Genomic DNA, 19,871 nt, shown 5'->3' with positions numbered 1-19,871 from the left:
TCTCCTGGTACCTTTACTATCACTGCCCAGTCTCCTGGTACCTTCACTATCACTGCCCAGTCTCCTGGTACCTTTACTCTCACTGCCCAGTCTCCTGGTACCTTTACTATCACTGCCCAGTCTCCTGGTACCTTCACTATCACTGCCCAGTCTCCTGGTACCTTTACTATCACTGCCCAGTCTCCTGGTACCTTTACTACCGCTGCCCAGTCTCCTGGTACCTTTACTATCGCTGCCCAGTCTCCTGGTACCTTTACTATCACTGCCCAGTCTCCTGGTACCTTTACTATCACTGCCCAGTCTCCTGGTACCTTCACTCTCACTGCCCAGTCTCCTGGTACCTTTACTATCACTGCCCAGTCTCCTGGTACCTTCACTATCACTGCCCAGTCTCCTGGTACTTTTACTCGGCCTCCCGCTACTGGAAGAATAGACCTTGCGCTGGGATCCACGCCAACACTGGTGGCAGAAGTGCTGTGGACGCTGGAAACTATAGTTCAGCACCAGTCCTCTAACAGCAACGAAGGCATAGGCAAGCTTTTTGCCCGCAAGTTCCCCAATTCCCATGTCGCGAAAACATTTGCATGTAGTAGTGATAATTAAGCAATATCACACGAGAGGGAGTGTGTTATACTGAATATCAGCACGGCTGTGATTCGGTCGTAGGTACGAGGCCGCAGGCCGAGTACCGAAGACGATCACTGCGATCGTATATATCACTGCCGTGCTTTTATTTGAATCATAATACAATGAAGGCTATAAAATTAACTTGTGTGAATATGTATAGCTATGATTGTAATATTTTTTGCAACCAGCTTGCAATCAGAAGGTTGCTGGTTCGATCCTTGCCTCAGGTGAGAGGGGTTGATTTCAATTTAATCCTTGTTTTCTTGACATTTAACAGACGCCTTAATGCAAGCATTTTTTTTTTTTATTACAATAAATACATCTGTCTAAGTAAGTGAATCATCTATCCATCAGTAATCATAAGAAATAATAATCTATGCCAAATCCAGCGTCCAGTGTTAGCCCCTGGTTCTTTTGTTGAACAGCAAAATACAGAGGAGATTTTATCTATTGCACAAGTGGTAGTTTATTGAAGATCACCAGTAGAATACAAAGTAGTGCACCCTAATCTGAGGCAGTCTCAGAGAAGAGTGATGATTTATTCAATTCCATTACTTTTCCCAAATCCCAGAGACCTCCCCCTAATTGGCCACTATGAATCTTGGCAGAACCATACCTTCTCATGACCTTGATCAGAATGTACAAAACTATACAATGATTGTTGTCTGTGCCCAGTGTGTGAAATCACATAGGGGAGTGGAGAACTCTACTGTAACCCCCTCCCTGACAGTCAAGAATCTTGGAGTGATCCTGGATAACCGACTATCCTGTGCGGAGAACATTGCAGCAACGGCTCGCTCCTGCAGATTCTTCCTCTACAACATCAGAAGGATACGACCATTCCTTACCAGAGAGGCAGCGCAACTCTTGACCCAGGCACTGGTCATCTCCCGCCTGGATTACTGCAATGTACTCCTGGCTGGTCTCCCCGCCTACGCCATTAGACCTCTGCAGCTCATCCAGAACGCTGCTGCCTGTCTGGTATTCAACCTCCCCAAATACTGTCATGTCACCCCTCTCCTTCGCACCCTGCACTGGCTCCCGATAGCAGCTTGCATCCGATTCAAGACCCTGGTGCTTGCATATCAGGCAGTTAAAGGGACAGCCCCTGCCTACCTGAAGGAAATGGTGACCCCCCAAACTCCAGCCCGCTCACTCCGCTCCTCCACCTCGGCTGGCCGACTGGCCCCACCTCCTCTACACAGCAGTCGTGCTGCCCGATCACGTCTCTTCACAACTCTGGCTCCCCGCTGGTGGAATGAGCTCCCCACGGCTGTCAGAACGGCAGAGTCACTACCCATCTTCCGTCGTAGACTGAAGACCCACCTCTTCAGGTTACACCTTAACTGCTCCTCCTGAGACATCTTCTGTCCCTCACCACTACGTCTCCTAAAGACGTCCGCTTTCCCCTCTACTGTGTCCCTAAGAACTTCTATCGCCCCCCCTGTACTGCTTCTCTGTTCCTCCAGTATTAAAAAAAAAAAAAAAAAAAAAAAAAGTTTTAGAAAAAGGTGGTAGAAGAAGGTTTCTCCTTCTATCAGTGGCCCCGGGTCCGAGCTAGATTACTCTTCCTGCCACGAATGGTGGACTGATGATTCACATGCTTAGCATTCAAATGTATTGATTGTAAGTCGCTTTGGAATAAGGCGTCTGCTAAATGCCAAAAATGTAAATGGAAATGGAAATGGAGAGGATCCTGCACCTGGCTTCAAGGCCATCAGAGACATCTACCCAGACAGAAACTCCCTCATTCCCATGCTAGTACAATGATGATGTGATGATGATGAATGATGAATGATGATGATGAATGAATGAATGAATGATGAATGGTCTTTATTGTCATTGATATAGTACAGGTACCAAACAACAACATTTGGGAGGGGGGGGGGGGCTCCCCTGGTGCTAGGAAAGAAAAAAAAAAAAGAAAAAAAAAAGAAGGGAAAGGAGCTGGTTCACATAAATAAAGGCTATGTACACTATGACTATCCACTATACTATACTGTACAAATAAAACACTGTGCTGTACTCTATGCTATGCTATACCTATTCTAACATTTCCTATTCTCTGCAACCTTATGTACCCTAGGGTTGTCATATTGCACATAGTGTTATTGCACATTCATTTAAAGTGTCGCAGTTTGCAGGCTTGAAATGTACACATTTGTGCCTCAGCACTACACCTGATTTTCAATCCAGCAGCTGCCATCAATCCGTCCAGACTGTCCAGGGCCCAGAACCTAGGTCTTTGCTGTGTTCAGGGCCTGGATGGCCCTGGGGTAGAAGCTGAGCTTCAGTCTGTTTGTCCTTGCGAACATGGTCCTGTACCGCCTGTTCGAGGGCAGCCGAGCAAAGTGTTCGTACCCAGGGTGGGATGGGTCTCTGGAGATCTTGGAGGCCTTCCTGAGGCAGCGTGTGTTGTACAGCTCTTCCAGAGAGGGGAGGGGGGCGCCGGTGATCTTCTGGGCCGTTCTCACGACTCTCTGTAGCGCATTCTGTGCAGCTGGAGAACCAGTTGCAGATGCAGTAGGTGAGGATGCTCTCCACTGCGCAGCGGTAGAAGGCCACCAGCATCTCCTGTCTGATGTGGTCTTTCCTGAGGACTCTCAGGAAGAAGAGCCGCTGTTGTGCCTTCTTGATGATGGCTGCTGTGTTGTTCTTCCAGGACAGGTCATCCTGTATGTGCACCCCCAGGAATCGGAGGGTTGAGACTCTCTCCACGCTCCCTCCGTCGATGAGCAGGGGCTGGACCTCAGATTTTTTCCTCCTGAAGTCCACGATGATTTCCTGGGTCTTTGACTGGTTCAGCAGCAGGTTGTTAACCTTGCACAGCTTGCTCAGCTGCTCTACCTCATCCCTGTACGCCGCCTCGTCCCCCCCCCCGAGATGCAGCCCACCACGGTGGTGTCGTCTGCAAACTTTACGATGGAGTTGCTGGGGTGGACGGGGGTGAAGTCGTAGGTGTAGAGGTGGTAGAGGATGGGGCTTAGCACGCAGCCCTGGGGGGACCCAGTGCTGAGTCTGAGGGCTGTGGAGGTGTGGGAGCCCACCCGCACCCTCTGGGGGCGGTCGGACAGGAAGTCCTTGATCCATGCACATATAGAGTGTGATAGTCCCAGGTCTAGTAGTTTGGTCACTAGCCTGTCTGGAAGGATGGTGTTGAAGGCAGAGCTGAAGTCCACAAAGAGCAGTCTCGCGTAGCTGTTTCCCCTCTCCAGGTGGGATAGAGTGGAGTGGAGAGTCGTCGCGATGGCGTCCTCTGTGGACCTGTGGGCTCTGTAGGCGAACTGGTATGGATCCAGGTTGGGCGGGAGGCGTGTGACTATGTGGGCCCGGACTAGTTTCTCGAAGCACTTCATGATGATTGGTGTGAGTGCCACCGGGCGGTAGTCGTTTAGGCAGCTCACCGTGCTTTTCTTCGGGACTGGGATGATAGTTGAGGTTTTCAGGCAGGGTGGGATGGTGGCCTGGGACAGGGACTGGTTGAAGATGTTGGTGAAAACCCCGGCCAGCTGGTCGGCGCAGTCCCTCAGCACCCGTCCCAGGACGCCATCCGGCCCTGAGGCTTTCCTGGGGTCCACCGCCTTCAGCACGCGTCTCACTTCATGCTCTGTGAGGGTGAGGCCGCTGAGAGCTGGAGAGAGTGGTGTTTGTGTTGTGGTTACCTCCGTTCGCCCCTCGTCGAACCGGGCGTAGAAGGAGTTCAGCTTTTCCGCCAGCAGGGGGTCGTCCTCTGCGGCTGTGAGCCTGTTGGCTCTGAAGTTTGTCATGTGCTGAACCCCCTGCCACACCCGCCTGGAGTCGTTGCTCAGGAAGCATTCCTCAATCTTCTCTCTGTGGTCTGCCTTGGCCTCCCGGATGCCGCGCTTTAGGTTAGCCCTGGTGGTGCTGTACAGCAGTGTGCCCTTCCCTGCGAAGGCGTTGTCCCTCTCCTTGATCAGTTTTTGGACCTTCCCAGTCATCCATGGCTTCGTGTTGGGGTAGACCCGGACCCGTTTGTCCACGGTGGCTGAGTTGATGCAGTTCACTATGTGGTTCAGAACCGACGACGTGAACTGTTCCAGGTCCTCATGCTCATATTCCTGCCATGAGGTGTCATTCAGGCAGATCTGCAGTGGAGCGGACCCTGCTGGCCAGGTTCTGACAGTCTTAGTGGTGATGGGAGCACTTTTCCTCATGGGAGTGTAGGCTGGGTTCAGGAGGATTGACACATGGTCAGACATGCCTAGATGAGCTAGCGGTCTAGCCTTGTAACCAAGCTTGATGTTGGTGTATACCTTATCCAGTATTTTTTCTCCTCTTGTTGCACATTTAACATGCTGATAGAACTTCGGTAGTACTACCTTCAGGTCAGCATGATTAAAGTCCCCGGCGATTATATGAACTGCCTGTGGGTCTGCGCTCTGTCCACTACTGATGACGTCATGTAGCCGCGCCAATGCTAAGCTACCATCCGCGTTAGGCGCAATGTAAACAGATGTTATGTACACTGCGTTGAATTCCCTCGGGAGGTATGTGGGTCGGTATTTAACAGTCAAGTATTCCAGGTCTGGGGAGCAGTGGCTACTTACAGTTTTTGTGTTTAAGCACCAGCTGTCCTTCTTAGATATAATGAGGCCGCCTCCTCGCGTCTTCTCACTAAGCAGCGTCCTGTCCGCCCGGTGTAAAGTCCTTCCTTCCAAACCGACCGCGGAGTCCAAGATGGTGTCATTTAGCCAGGTCTCCGTGAGAATAATCACACAGCTATCTCCCACGATGTTGTTAGTAGCGACCTGCAGTCTCAATTCGTAGAATTGTGTGCATCTAGTGTGCTCGTAGAATACAACAACTGAGAAGTGCTTATTAAAATACAAATACTGATAAGAAACGTAACATCATAACAAGCAGCTGATGCTGTTCAAGTGAACAATAGGACCATAGAAAAATATATTATCTTAACACCAGTTACAATGCTAGAAGAACATCATTTAGTAGTCAGAAAGGCTTCAAACACTATTGTAGTTATGTCAGTTCTCTAATAAATTAGCCTACACCATCATTTTAAACATACATTTTTAGATTCAATTCAATGTATTGCAGAGTACAAGCATCAGACTATGAAATGCAGTAAAAAGTGTATGTCAGAAGCGGGGTTTCGAACCCCCGTCTTAAAAATAAGACTGTGCGCTGATAGCAGCGGCTGATACCACTCTGCCTTCCTGGGTTCTGATCATGTATAGCCTGCTGCTGATATCACCACAGTAGAGAATCTTCATTTATTACAAAATGAACATAAAACAATAAGTAGGGGCTAGTATGACCTACGCATTTAATCTGTCAGCAATTTCTTGCCAAACCATTTCCCTCACCTTGTTAATTGCGGCTGTATTGCACTATTTATTATATGTCGTTCGGGATTTAGTTTCCGCCTGTGAGACATTTTTGACACATGACTGAAACCAGACTGTAAACCTGGTCGCTACCAGGTTTGTTCTGAAGGATTGGTTGCATAGCAACCAAGCAGCGAATTATTTGAGTCACATTCATGGAACAGAACTCGAGCTGAAATGATCGCGAATTTGAAAAACTAGCCAGGATTTAATCGCCCTTCTAGGAATACCCCCCTGGGAGTTCACAACAGGCAGTATCAGGATTCTCTTACACAAAGATAGTAAAGTGATCAACCGACAGGGAGAACAGCGAAGTGGGACACTTAATCAAGTGACAGGTGACACATATCACGCAATTAAGTCCAAACAGGGTGCAGAGTTCCAAGCCACCAGGAGGAGGCACCAGAGAGTTGCCAAGGCAACACTCCCTGTATCAGAAATGTGGGCAATGCGAAGACATGTCTTTTCCAGAGCATTCTGGAACAAGTCAAACTGTGTGTGTGTGTGTGTGTGTGTGTGTGTGTGTGTGTGTGTGTGTGTGTGTGTGTGTGTGTGTGTGTGTGTGTGTGTGTGTGTGTGTGTGTGTGTGTTTGATCCTACAGGCTGTTGAGTTTGAGAGAGACTCAGCCGTTCTGTCCCAGAGGCAGAGGTCGCTGTTCTCCTCTGTCCTCAAAGCTGCCAACAAAGTGAGAAGAGAGAGCTGTGACCTTCCCTGTCCCAACACATACTACCTCCTCCCCAACAGTCCATGTAAAGGGTTCTCTTCGCCCTTTCAGCTCTCTGAAAAGTCATACAAGGCTGTGAAACTTTTCTTCTACTGAATTAAAGGTTTTTGAAACATGTGTGAAGCTTTTGTAATCACATATAATTGATTGTAATGTATTTTTAATGGATTACATGTTATGGATTCCCATGTAAAGATTGCTGAGTAACAATAAAATGTAGAAATTAAAGGTAACATTCAGAAAATTACCAAGAATCCTTGATTTATCCTTTGATCCTTGATCCTTGAATTAATCCTCTACCTATGTTTAAGGAACAATTTAGAGCCTGTATTTCCATAACAGAGATTATGATTTTAGATGACAGATTAGCACAGTTTAATCTTTGTGGATTTGTACTCAATTTAGGAATGTATATTGTGTCGTAGGCCTGTATCAGAATGAGATTGTACATCAAATGCATGAAACAACTGCTCTTCTCTTCTGACCATTTGGTACAATAGCTACAATCAGCTATATTGGCGGCCTTAAACTGTGAGTCTTATTTATTCATGATTTATATGGGCTTATTACAGGTCCTCTTAATACATGGTTTATTACACAACAATAATTATAGTACGAGCGTTCTTTCCATGTCCTGCATGCTATATAGAAACATACAATTAGGTTTATGTTAAAAATGCATCCCAATTACAGCAATCTGACTATTCCTTGATGGACTAATTGTGTTACTATTATTTCATAGAGACATCGTGAGTTTAGAATGATAAGGTTCTATCTCCGTTTAGAATGATAAGGTTCTATCTCCGTTTAGAATGAGAAGGTTCTATCTCCCTTTAGAATGATAAGGTTCTATCTCCGTTTAGAATGATAAGGTTCTATCTCCGTTTAGAATGATAAGGTTCTATCTCCGTTTAGAATGATAAGGTTCTATCTCCGTTTAGAATGAGAAGGTTCTATCTCCGTCTTCAACATTTTAAAAATAACACCACACAGGCATGAATAAACACCTAATGGATCAGATTATGTAAAAAACAACATTTTGACAAAAATGGAGATAGAACCTTATAATTCTAACGTCACGACATTGCTGTGGTTGACGCTGCTGTGACTGGGATGGGCGGTCCGGACAGGCGCGTAAAGCTCCTCCGCATGTGTTGATCTTTAGTGTGGCAGGCAGAGTAACGGTGACTATAGATGCTTGAAGTCCATCGCTGAAGACTAGATTTCCAGTCCACCTTTGGGAAACTTAATTAATAATTGTGGTGATTTTTCCATAAGGCGTTCTTGAGACACAATTCAGAAAACCTCCGACAAAGATGAGCAAAGTGGAAGGTGGGATGAAGTGCGTGAAATACCTTCTGTTCGTCTTCAACTTCATATTCTGGGTGAGTAGTGCGCTTCTCCTGGGTCCGGAATATGAATATGAATATGAATATGATATTCTGCATAGTAACAACGGAAAGCACATGCATGGTCAATGCACTAGTCATGTGTGCAACATCCTGATCAAAGGTGTCCCAGACGGGCTAAGATTGTTGTAGGAAACAATGTGTGTTTATAGTTATAAGCTGATTACGATTTCTGATTATTTGTAGGATATTAGAATGTTCTTATTAATATCCTCAAGGTTCGATCATTCGAGCGTCTTTCTCGGAATGGCCAGACAGTGTTTACATAACAAACATGTTGTTAATGGCCAGTGTTTACATAACAAACATGTTGTTACCGATAATGTTATCGAGATATTTTTAGAACCAGATTGATAATAGTTAAGATAAACAACCTGCCATACCTGCTTCATAGATCTCTCGATCTCTCGATCTCTCTCTCTCTCTCTCTCTCTCTCTCTCTCTCTCTCTCTCTTCTCTCTCTCTCTCTCTCTCCCCCCCCCCTCTCTCTCTCTCTCTCCCCCCTCTCTCTCTCTCTCTCTCTCTTTCTCTCTCTCTCTCTCTCTCCCTCTCTCTCTCTCTCTCTCTCTCTCTCTCTCTCTCTCTCTCTCTCTCTTTCTCTCTCTCTCTCTCTCTCTCTCTCTCCCCCTCTCTCTCTCTCTCTCTCTCTCCCCCCCCTCTCTCTCTCTCTCTCTCTCTCTCCCCCTCTCTCTCTCTCTCTCTCTCTCTCTCCCCCTCTCTCTCTCTCTCTCTCTCTCTCTCTCTCTCCCCCCCTCTCTCTCTCTCTCTCTCTCTCTCTCTCTCTCTCTCTCTCTCACACACACAAATACATTATGTTTCATTTCGTTGTTTACTGCAGTCTACTGTCTTGTCATGGATATGTGTTGTCATAGGAACCCCTACTACTGTAACCATGTTTTGTCCTGTGAAGCAAGCAGCCTGCAGTTCTTCACTTTGATCACTTTAATAATCAGATTATTATAATGTGTCACCAAAAAGGTGTCAATTAGACCTCCATATTCACACAATTTATGATACATTTAGTGAATTCAATTATATGTTAAGTATTTGTTTATATGTGCTGTAAACAGTCATTCCTTATATTAGTAGTAGTTGCTACATTTCCACCATAGTTACCATAGCCAGCAACAGTTCCATTATTCCTCCCATGTACAATTTGGCATTGGGATGTGACTTTCCAGACTGGAAGGTCTGGGAATTTGTCTAGAGTTTGGGGATAATCTGTTTTGGGCACATCATAGAGTTATTTGTTGTTATTTAAGAACAGATGGGCACTGCTCAGACATGGAATATCATGGATTTGTTTTCTCACAAACTTGTAGGAAGTTACTACTAGGAACAGTAAAGTTGCAATGCAAAAAAACATATTTACATACAGTAGCTATCAGGGAAGGCTGGTTGAGGTAGAAATCAGAGGACAGGCTCATTGTAATGCATGGAATGTGTTTGATACAATTCACTATTCCGTTCCATGCATTACAATGAGCCTGTCCTCAGATGTCTACCTCCACGAGCCTCCCCTCATAGATGGGCTATGCATTTATCATCTTGTATGGCTATATTGTTGCGTTTCAATTGCTATTCCATTAGCTCTGCCAGATCATTGGTTGTCTTCTTGGTGGTGTGAACACTTCAGCGGCAGACAGACAACAGGTCTTTGTGCCTAGTTTAGAAGCAAGAACCAGCGCCATGGTCAGCTGAGCTAAAAAGGGGCAGGGTTGTGGGCAGGAGACTGGGTATGGTGCCAGTTTGGGGGTACAATGCCAAGGGGGCAGCCAATGCCAGCATGTGTTACGTCACCCAGGGCAGCCTGTCAGGGTGGCACGGCTGAGATACACTGAAGCCTAGCCTACCATGAGGAGTGAAAGGCTGGGTTGTCCTGCTGCATGGGACGTCATAGTTCCCAAGCAATGTTAAGATGTTAAGAGCTGAGACTTGGATGGGACAACGTCTATTTCTCTTTTCTGAAGTGTTTTCAGACTGACTGGTTCTTCTTTATGTAAAACAACTACTATATTTCTTCTCAGAGATGTTCTATATGTATTTTCTTCAATGCCTCCAATGAAACTAAAGAGTTCCTCTGCATCAGTAGAGGCTAGTGGCGGTAGACATCGGAGGACGAGGCTCATTTTAATGCATAGAACAGAATAAGGAATGGCATCATACCGTTCCTCGTTCCATTCCATTCCAATGAACCAGTCCTCTGATTTCTACCTCCAACAGCCTCCCCTGCTCTGCGTCTGCAGAAGGATAGAAGGATAGAAGGATAGAAGGATCGAGGTTGGGATGGAATCAGGGTGATACTGCTCTGCGTTACTGGGTTTCAATCAATAGATTATTTCTGGTAACAGCTCATTCTGGGAGCGAAGATGTGCAGGCAGTCAGTCACGGCTAGAAGAGACTTGTTATCACACAGGCCACATCTCACCAGGGGGAGGCTGGTGGAGGTAGAAATCGGAGGACAGGCTCATTGTAATGCATGGAATGGAATGAGGGATGGTATTTCTCATTCCATGCATTACAATGAGCCTGTCCTCTACTTTCTACCTCCACCAGCCTCTACTATGTCAGGCATACCTCACATCTCCACTACATGTTGTGCTATGGTAAGAATATTGTGTTGTTGAATGTGTTTATTGTTATCCAGTTTTGTTTCAATGTCATGCAGTGAACATTCATTCTATGTTTTGTAGATTTGAGCTTTAAAACAGTGCTAAATTGCCATGATGGCGATCAAGGAATGAGATCAAATGTGATGATGAGCGCAAATTAGCAAAAAAAACGTTTCTTGTTTGTTTTTTTAAATGTGTTTTTTGGCGTAATTACTTAAGTTGAAGTGTTGAAGAGCCCACTCGATATACATATAACAAACAACAGTTTTAGGATCACTAAATACTTTATACTTAATAATTTGTGAACTGGATTCACTGTCTCATCTAGGCTACTGGGTAAGTGAAACAAACTTACATTTTAGGACGTGTTCAAAAGCAAGGACTGTGTGGTATCTGTATCATCTAATTATCTTCTTAAACTATTTTCAGATTTCAATATATGACACATAATTTGAAAGTTTACAATCTGCACTTTCATAATCTGGAAAAAAATAAAAAAAATAAAGACAGTGCAATGAAGTTGTGCTGTTTCGGTGCAAACAAAGCACTTCTGTAAAACCTGGTGTTGTTTTCGAGCACCGGCCTTTACTGTACATACCTATTTTACATGTCGTTTGTTTGCAAAGATATGCACATATTTTCTGCTATTACAAACTGTAGCATATTTATGTTTTCACATTTTCAGTGTACCCAAAGAGGGCAGCAACACGCAAAACGCCATGCTACACCTTTAACACTCTTGACTTCTGTCCTGTTGTGATGCCCAGCTGTCCGGCTCCTTGGTGCTGGCGGTGGGACTCTGGCTGAGGTTTGATCCAGAGACAGTCCAGCTCCTGACTGGGGAGGGAGCACCACAGACCTTCCTCATAGGTGAGTCCTTAACAGACACATTCAGACCCAACCAGTAACAACATACTACAGTAACTCAGGTACCCAGACCTTCCTCATAGGTGAGTCCTTAACAGACACATTCAGACTGTTGCCAGTTGCCCGTGACGACGTGACGACGTGACGTAACATGACGTAAGTGACGTTACATGACGTAAGTGACGTAAGTGACGTAAGTGACGTAAGTGCGTTCAGCTGGTGAGAAGCGCATGGAAAGAAAAGCGCACACATGGAGTTTCTCATCCCTCCCGGTCCGCTAGTGAATAGGGTGGCGCCACTTTTAAATCCTAGCCATAACAACAACAACAACAACAAAAAACAATCAGTGCCTTGATTATATAGCCTATTCAGTCATACATCTTGTCTTTGAATTGACCTCTTCACATTCCGTAGACTTCAGTCTTCCACACAGTAGTGTCTCTCTCAATGGACCCTCTTGAAGACGAGTAGAATGCAGCCTATTCTTGTTCCTCACGATTAGGTCATGACCTGAAATGGTGACTTCACTTCATCAGCCTGTTTCTCTCCACTGGCTCCTGCCCTCCAGGCACAGTAGCTACAGTAGTTCTACTGGTGGGGCGGGGCGGGCGGGGCGGGGCCCTCTCCAGTCACTGTACTCCAATAACAACACTATATTCATTATATCATCAAAATCAAACATCAAAACGTCATCGCACACTGTGATATACTGCCATAAGGATGCCAATTTCTCAATTCTTTCCTTGTGAAATGACGCAATAGCAACAGCCTAGACGCCCCAAGAAGACTTGTTCTTGTGGTTTTGAGTTTCATCACCGGGTTTCTGTGATAACACTATCACGTTCAGTTTGCAAATTGTAAGGTCACCTCTCTTGTGTAAAAGAGATCTCTTGTCGTGACCTCAATGAGACTTGCTATATAGAAAAATGAGAAACGCCTCAGTCATCAGCCAGCCTGCTGGTAGATTTTAAATGCTCTATTTCAGGGGTTCCCAACCTTTTTTTACCTGGAGCACCCCCTTATCACACCTAATTAGATTTGTTCTTTAATACCTCTGTTTCATCCACAATTGTATTGCTCATAGGAGCAGGTATTGAGCTCCCTCTCCTCATATTGAACAGAGCACATACCTATTACTAAGATTGATCACACTCTGCCATATCCCAAAGGAAGCCGTAGCAACGAGATAAATATTATCACCGGCTGCATAAACAGGATCTTAAAGAATGGTTCCCTTAATGTACCTCTCACCCAAGATCAAACGGATACCATAACATGGCAAGGTAGCAGCATTCCCCTAGGGTGATTCACTTTCCATTCTGTCACCTTAGTGCCAGTGGATGTGTGTGTGTGTGTGTGTGTGTGTGTGTGTGTGTGTGTGTGTGTAAATTGAGATGCGCTGAGCAGCCACAGAGTGTGTCATCAAAGAGCACACTGTACCAGCCACACATTGATTTGCATGGCTTGATATCCTCCACCAATATTGGCCCAGGGATAGAAATGCCAACGGTAATCGCTTCGATATTTCCATAGGTGAAAAAAGGAGTGCTTTGTTTGTTTAGAAGGCCCTTTGCAATTGCTAAAAAGGCGTTGTTTGTGTGAAAAGAGCCCTCTCTTGTCTCAGGGAGTTTTCCATCACTAAGCAGGGGGATCAGTTTTGCGTACACGAAGAGCAGTAAACCCACAGCGGACTTCTCCTCCTTACCTCCCTGTCTATTGTTCCTAAGCAAGACAACAACAGCAGAGCCCCGTGTGGGTTAATTAAGCTGCAGTAGCGATTCCTGCCTGAGTCGTTGATTAGGCCCTCAGCACGTCGCTCGGGGACTTACCCTGGTGTCCATGTCATAGGCCTACAGTATAGTCTCAAATCTGGATGGATTGTTTACTGAACAGCAAATTGTCCCTCGGGGATAATAAAGACCGTCTACTCAGTTCTTACAGTACAGAGCTGGTAGAGAGGACGGAGGGAGGAGAGGGATGGAGGGAGCGAGGGAGGGACCGTCCACAGGGGAGATGACGCCACCCCAGGCAGCTGTCATCAGCCTCGGTTGCCCTAGTGACTCGGGTGTCTGGGAACAGATGCAACCCTAGAAAAGCGTTGTCTTTGTCAGGCCTGCGATGAGCCCTCCTTCTGACCTGCTCTCCTTCAGAGGGGTATTGTTACTCAGTAGGGGGGATCCACATGCCCCTGAATATGGGACTTGTACTGGAGAGAGTAGGATGACTCATGTGTTGGAGTGAACGGAGCACCCCTGTTTGATTTGATTGGGTTATGTTATCGCTGAACCCCAGCCAGTTCGTGACGTTAGAATTATAAGGTTCTATCTCCATTTTTGGTCAAAATTGAGTTTTTTACATAATCTGATCCATTAGGTGTTTATTAATGCCTGTGTGGTGTTATTTTTTAAAATGTTGACATTTTTGAGTTAGTAATTAATAAAATACAAAGGTTCCATCTCACAAAACATAATGAATGTAAAAACTTTGACGCTCAATATCTCTGAACTGCCCTAAACGGAGATAGAACCTTCTCATTCTAAGCTCCACAAATTGTTGTCTTTCCATTAGTTGTCATCAGTCCGCAGATGTTGGACTATTGCCTATGTGTCACATGACTGTTCATTCAGAGTTTGCAAAAAATGTGTTCAGAGCAACACGGCTCTTTGAATGCTGGTGGTGCTGCTGTGCGGTGAGCCCTCTGCAGGGGAGAGAGAGCACCTTCCTTCCTGTCAGACGCCCCCGGCACCACTCACAGGATGTTCCCAGTGTATTACAGCTCTTCTATTTTTACTCCTACTTCTTACACCTTACCCTGCAAGGAGGTCAGCTCACCAGTACGTCCGTATAAAGCGCTAGATATTCAAACCACCATGTTTGTTCATCTTTAGATTGTGTTGCATCACTGAAATTCCATGTTCAACTTTCAACACGTTTAGCCTCATCTTTGCGTAACGTTGCCATCCTCTGTTGTTTCTGTGAATTGCAGTTTGATAACACTGACTGGCAGAACAAACAAACAAAAACTGTATTCACGACCATTTAATTTTTTAACTCACATTAGGCCATTTACGCTATCATTAACATAACAAAGATACAGTGATGAAAAATTGGGTGAAGAATTGTGTTTTTGTCTATTTTGTATATAAAATGTTCTAAAAAAATCATTCTCCAGTTGCAGCAGCGTACGGAATTATAAGGAGGAAAAGCCATTGATCACGTGATCACCCTGTCTCACCTACTTCCTGTCTCTCTCCTCAGCCGTTTACATCCTCATTGGTTCGGGTGGGCTCATGATGCTGGTCGGGTTCTTCGGCTGCTGTGGGGCCGTACGAGAGTCTCAGTGTCTCCTTGGATCGGTGGGTAGACCTTGTGGTGCTGTCATCAACATCATGCAGTGATGTCTCTCACTATTCTGATATTACATTTCAAATCTACTGTAGACCAGTTGAGGCTGGTGGAGGCAGACATTGGAGAATGGGCTCATTGTCATGCATGGAAGAGAATAGTGTTTGACAACATTCCTGATTCTATTTCATGTGTTATAATGAGCCCATCCTCCTATTTCTGCCTCCACCAGCCTCAACAGCTGTAGACTGTGTTCTGTGTAACAGTCTTAAGTTGCAAAGTCTTTGAAGGTCCTCTGGCATCTTTAGTGTGAAGTTTAAACTCATAAAAGCATAATGTCAATAGCCTTGTGTCTGGGATACTGTAGACATACAGTATTGCTGATTTAGTAAGTTTGCCCACTTACAAAGAAATGAACGGTCTATAATTTTAATGGTAGGTTTATTTTAATAGTGAAAGTGACTGAATATCAACAAAAAAATCCAGAAAAACACATTATATTAAAGTTACAAACTGATTTGCATTTAATCGAGGGAAATAAGTATTTGATCCCCTAGAAAAACATGACTTAGAACTTGGTTGAGAAACCCTTGTTGGCAGCACAGAGGTCAGACGTTTCTTGTAGTTGGTCACCAGGTTTGCGCACATCTCAGGAGGAATTTTGGTCCAGTCCTCTTTGCAGATCCTCTCCAAATCCTTAAGGTTTTGAGGCTGGCGCTTGGCAACTCGAAGCTTCAGCTCCCTCCACAGATGTTCTATAGGATTACGGTCTGTAGACTGTCTGGGCCACTCCATGACCTTAATGTGCATCTTCTTCAGCCACTCCTTTGTTGCATTGCCCGTATGTTTTAGGTCATTGTCGTGCTGCAAGACCCACCCACGACCCATTTTCAGTGTCCTGGCTGAGGGAAGGAGGTTCTCGCCCACGATTTCACAGTACATGGCCCCGTCCATCATCCCCTTGATGCGGTGAAGTTGTCCTGTACCTGTACCCTTAGCAGAGAAGCAGAGAAACAGCCTCAAAGCATAATGTTTCCACCTCTGTGCTTGACAGTGGAGATGGTGTTCTTGGGGTCATAGTCAGCATTTCTCTCCCTCCAAACATGGCGAGTTGATGCCAAAGAGCTCGATTATGGTCTCATCTGACCACATCACGTTCTCCCAAGCCTTCTTTGAATCATTCAGTTGTTCACTGGCAAACTTCAGACAGGCCTGTACATGTGCCTTCTTGAGCAGGGGGACCATGCGGGCGCTGCAGGATCCCAATCCATTACGGCGTAGTGTGTTACCATGGTTACCAATGGTTTTCTTGGTGACTGTGGTCCCAGCTGCCTTGAGATCATTGACAAGCTCCTCCCATGTAGTTCTGGGCTGATCCCTCACCTTTCTCATGATCATCGATACCCCACGAGACGAGGACCTCAGCCAGGACACTGAAAATGGGTCGTGGTGGATTGGTCTTCCAGCACGATGACAATGACCTAAAACATACGGCCAATGCAACAAAGGAGTGGCTGAAGAAGTGAATCAAATCAAATCAATCAAATGCAAATCAATTCATTTGACTTTTTTGGTTGATATTCAGTCTCTCACTGTTAAAATAATCCTACCATTAAAATGATAGACCGTTCATTTCTTTGTAAGTGGGCAAACTTACAAAATCAGCAGGGGATCAAATACTTATTTCCCCCACGTTATTAGTCTAGGTGCATAGTGATTTCACTGCCCTCTCTTTTTTCCAGTTCTTCGCTTGCCTTCTCATCATCTTTGGTGCAGAGGTTGCTGCCGGTGTGTTTGGATTCTTAAGCAAAGACAAGGTTCGTCTACTATAATCAATCCACTGATGTGTGTTTGAAAAACAACATGATATCCGGATGACGGCCACCTCAAACTAACCTTCCTTTGTTTGTTTTTAGATTGTGGAAGAGGTCCAGAAGTTCTACAGCAGCTCTATCTCTGACAGTGCCGACTCCAACAGCACGACTATAGCAACGATGTACCACAGTGTTGTGAGTTGCGACTCTACTTTCTACTCAACTCTTGTTGTTATCAGGAGTTGGCTACTTGCTGCTTTACAACACATTGTTAATAACCTCACCAAGTCAAAGATTCTGGGATAACATGTTCATGTTTTGTTCTTCTTCGTGTCTAGCTGAATTGCTGTGGCGGTTCCACGCCTAACCCTTCTTTGTGCCCTGATACTGGTGACGAAATACAGGTAAAACTCTACTGTTGGTACTATTGTCCACATGGTGGCAGAATAACACCATTGAAAATCCAAATAGACCTATATAGACTGTTTTACAAGACACACTGCTCGGCTGAATGTGAGTGCTAAACTGTACATCATTGTACATAACCATCTGAAGGTCAGAGTTTCATACGGTGGTTATAATACAGTTACTCCACACATAGTCATACAGCTATAATACACATTGCTACGGTCAAAGCATCGGTGATAATGTAAGCTCTACTGTCCGGCTTTATATGCCTTTGATTACAACTAGTGAACAAAATATATAGTGTGGCGTATATCTGTTAGCAACATGAATGTACTCTGTTTTTGTGTCCTCAGGGCTGTTTCAGTGCAATAACAGAGTTCTTCAATGAAAAGCTCTACGTCATTGGTTATGTGGGGATTGGTGTTGCTGGAGTAATGGTAAGAACCCTTATTAGAGACACTAATTTCAAAGATTGTATTAAGTTGATGTTATGTTCATAAAAAATGGTTATATTACATTAGCAATCTTCTACACGACATGCAACTTTATGACCATCTTACAGTCTATCGATGTATATGTAGCGGTTTTACATCATCTGTCTGTTCTCTCCTCAGATCATCGGTATGGTCTTCAGTATGGTCCTGTGCTGTGCTATTCGGAACAGCAGGGAGGTCATATAGAGCAGGGAGGTCATATAGATACAGACTCACAAGCCCTACGGAATCAGGTGGTCTGAACATGGAGGGGTATGGGAAGGAACATCAACGCTGGGCCTAAGGACAGGACAGGGTCGCCTTTTTGTAACATTTATACATAAACACAAACGAGTCCAGGGCAATTAGATTGGTGAGGGTGTGATATCACTGAATGAGCACAAAAGGCTACATAACCAGGACCACTAGAACCCCTGCCCAGAGTGAGGACCGCTCATCTCCTCTCCCCCTCCTACCGTCACTGTAACTTGAATTGATTTATTCATGCCATTTATTTAACAGGGACAGCACACATTAATCAACATTTCAGTGTTCACATCCATGTAAATGTGCTGGAGTTATTAGCAAGTGAGCTAATTTCCGTCCTCAAGTCCCTGATCCCTAATAAGTGATCCCTTGCTGTGGGCCCTTCTCTTCCAAGCACAACGTGCACTGCACAGCATTTAGCACTACTCTGTGACATTCCACATCGCATCCTCTTGTAACACTCTGCTGGCGTTCCATATCCACAACATATCCTCTTTGACACAGGGATGTAATGGCTGAGGAATATTGCTGTAAATACTAGTACATATGGACTTTTTATGCTTCAGCAGCTATTTATAACATTATTTATTCGATGTCCTTTGCATCCTGAATGAAAGGGATAGTTTTGTGTGATAATGAGTCAGTCAGAAGTTGTGTGCTTGAAAGATCCAGTATGTAGGTCAATAATCCTACAGCAGACATGTTCTACCTGTTTGTAACTGTTGTGAGAACTAGAGCATCTTAGCAGCATATATTGTATTACCATGCCATAGGGACATGCACATGTATAATAGGTAGAAACCTGAGGATCGTTTGACTTTCTATTGTAGTTCCATCCCCCACCATCAAGAGGTTGACAGTGTCCTCTCAAACCATGTGTTGACACACAAGGTGCAGCCCCATAATACTCAACAATACTTTAACAAGAATGCATATAAACTTCTATTTTAACAATGTTCATAGGAGGATTCCAATCATATAAGCAACTTCAAAGTGAAACAGGATCATCTGTTGATAACTGTCTGGTGTATGGAGGCACATACATGGGTTTACCCCCTTGAGGATAAGTTTGGAATTACCGTATATGTTGGTCCTTAATAACAGGTTCTTGCAAGTGTGAATTGAATCCACATAGCATCTTTGTGAAGAGAACCACAATATATCTATCCCTGTACTATTGGTGCTTTAAAACATGTAACCTTGACTGCCCTATATCATCAGATTAAAAGTTGGTTATTCTACTAGACATACCCCTAACATAAGGAGTAGGAGGTGTACAATACAACAAGTTAATTTCAAATTGATTGAATAACCATTGCCACCAATGGTTGCAAGTATGTGGATCAGCCAGGCAAAGCCTGTGATAAATCTGGCATTGTCCAGTTTGAGCTTGTGTGGGCTGTTACAGTGAACTCGTGTACATTTTGTGTGAATTTGTGTGGGTGATGATTTATTTTACATGCCATTAGGATGTGCATTCAGTACAATGTTGAGGATCCAGATACGTTGTAGGCTAATGATGTAAAACCAAAACAAAACCAATGGGTGCTTTTATTGGCATGTCAGTTTTGTAGTAGTCTACTGGAAGCCCCATAGTAATCCCAGAAATGTTGATTCTTATGAACTTTTATGATTGAAATGTTATCTATAGGCCTAGTGGATGAAATTCAACTTGGTTTCTAAGAGTTGCATGTTGGGCAATTTGAGTAGCATATTATTCAAATGTATCACAAAAAACTGGAAATGGCAATAATCGTGCTTCTAGTTAACTTAAAAAGGTGATCTAAGAGTCTAAGTCCATGTTTGTGATGTCCAGAAAGTCATCTAGTACCATGGTGCAGTCATGCAACCTTTCCTCATTAGCATACTTTGCATAAATGATCTAACACTTAGGTCAAAATCAGGAAATATAGCTACATTCTTGCTTTTAGTCAATTTAGAAAGGTGATTTTGATCCA

At 44.5% G+C, this 19,871-nt stretch overlaps 1 protein-coding gene across 1 annotated transcript; it reads left to right on the top strand.

Annotated features, from left to right (window-relative positions):
- Positions 1-8,034: 8,034 nt before the first annotated feature.
- Positions 8,035-17,853, top strand: LOC308173066 (CD9 antigen-like; the record flags this gene model as incomplete). Its single annotated transcript, XM_080548032.1, has 8 exons — positions 8,035-8,103; positions 11,507-11,609; positions 14,865-14,962; positions 16,694-16,768; positions 16,868-16,960; positions 17,104-17,169; positions 17,527-17,610; positions 17,788-17,853. 8 exons carry the CDS (start codon positions 8,035-8,037, stop codon positions 17,851-17,853), a joined length of 654 nt encoding a protein of 217 aa, XP_080404158.1.
- Positions 17,854-19,871: the final 2,018 nt, after the last annotated feature.

The sequence above is a fragment of the Nansenia antarctica genome (genome assembly GCF_963989245.1).
Source record: "Nansenia antarctica genome assembly, chromosome: 18".
Taxonomy (NCBI): domain Eukaryota; kingdom Metazoa; phylum Chordata; class Actinopteri; order Argentiniformes; family Microstomatidae; genus Nansenia; species Nansenia antarctica.
This window is presented reverse-complemented; position numbering and strand designations above follow the sequence as displayed.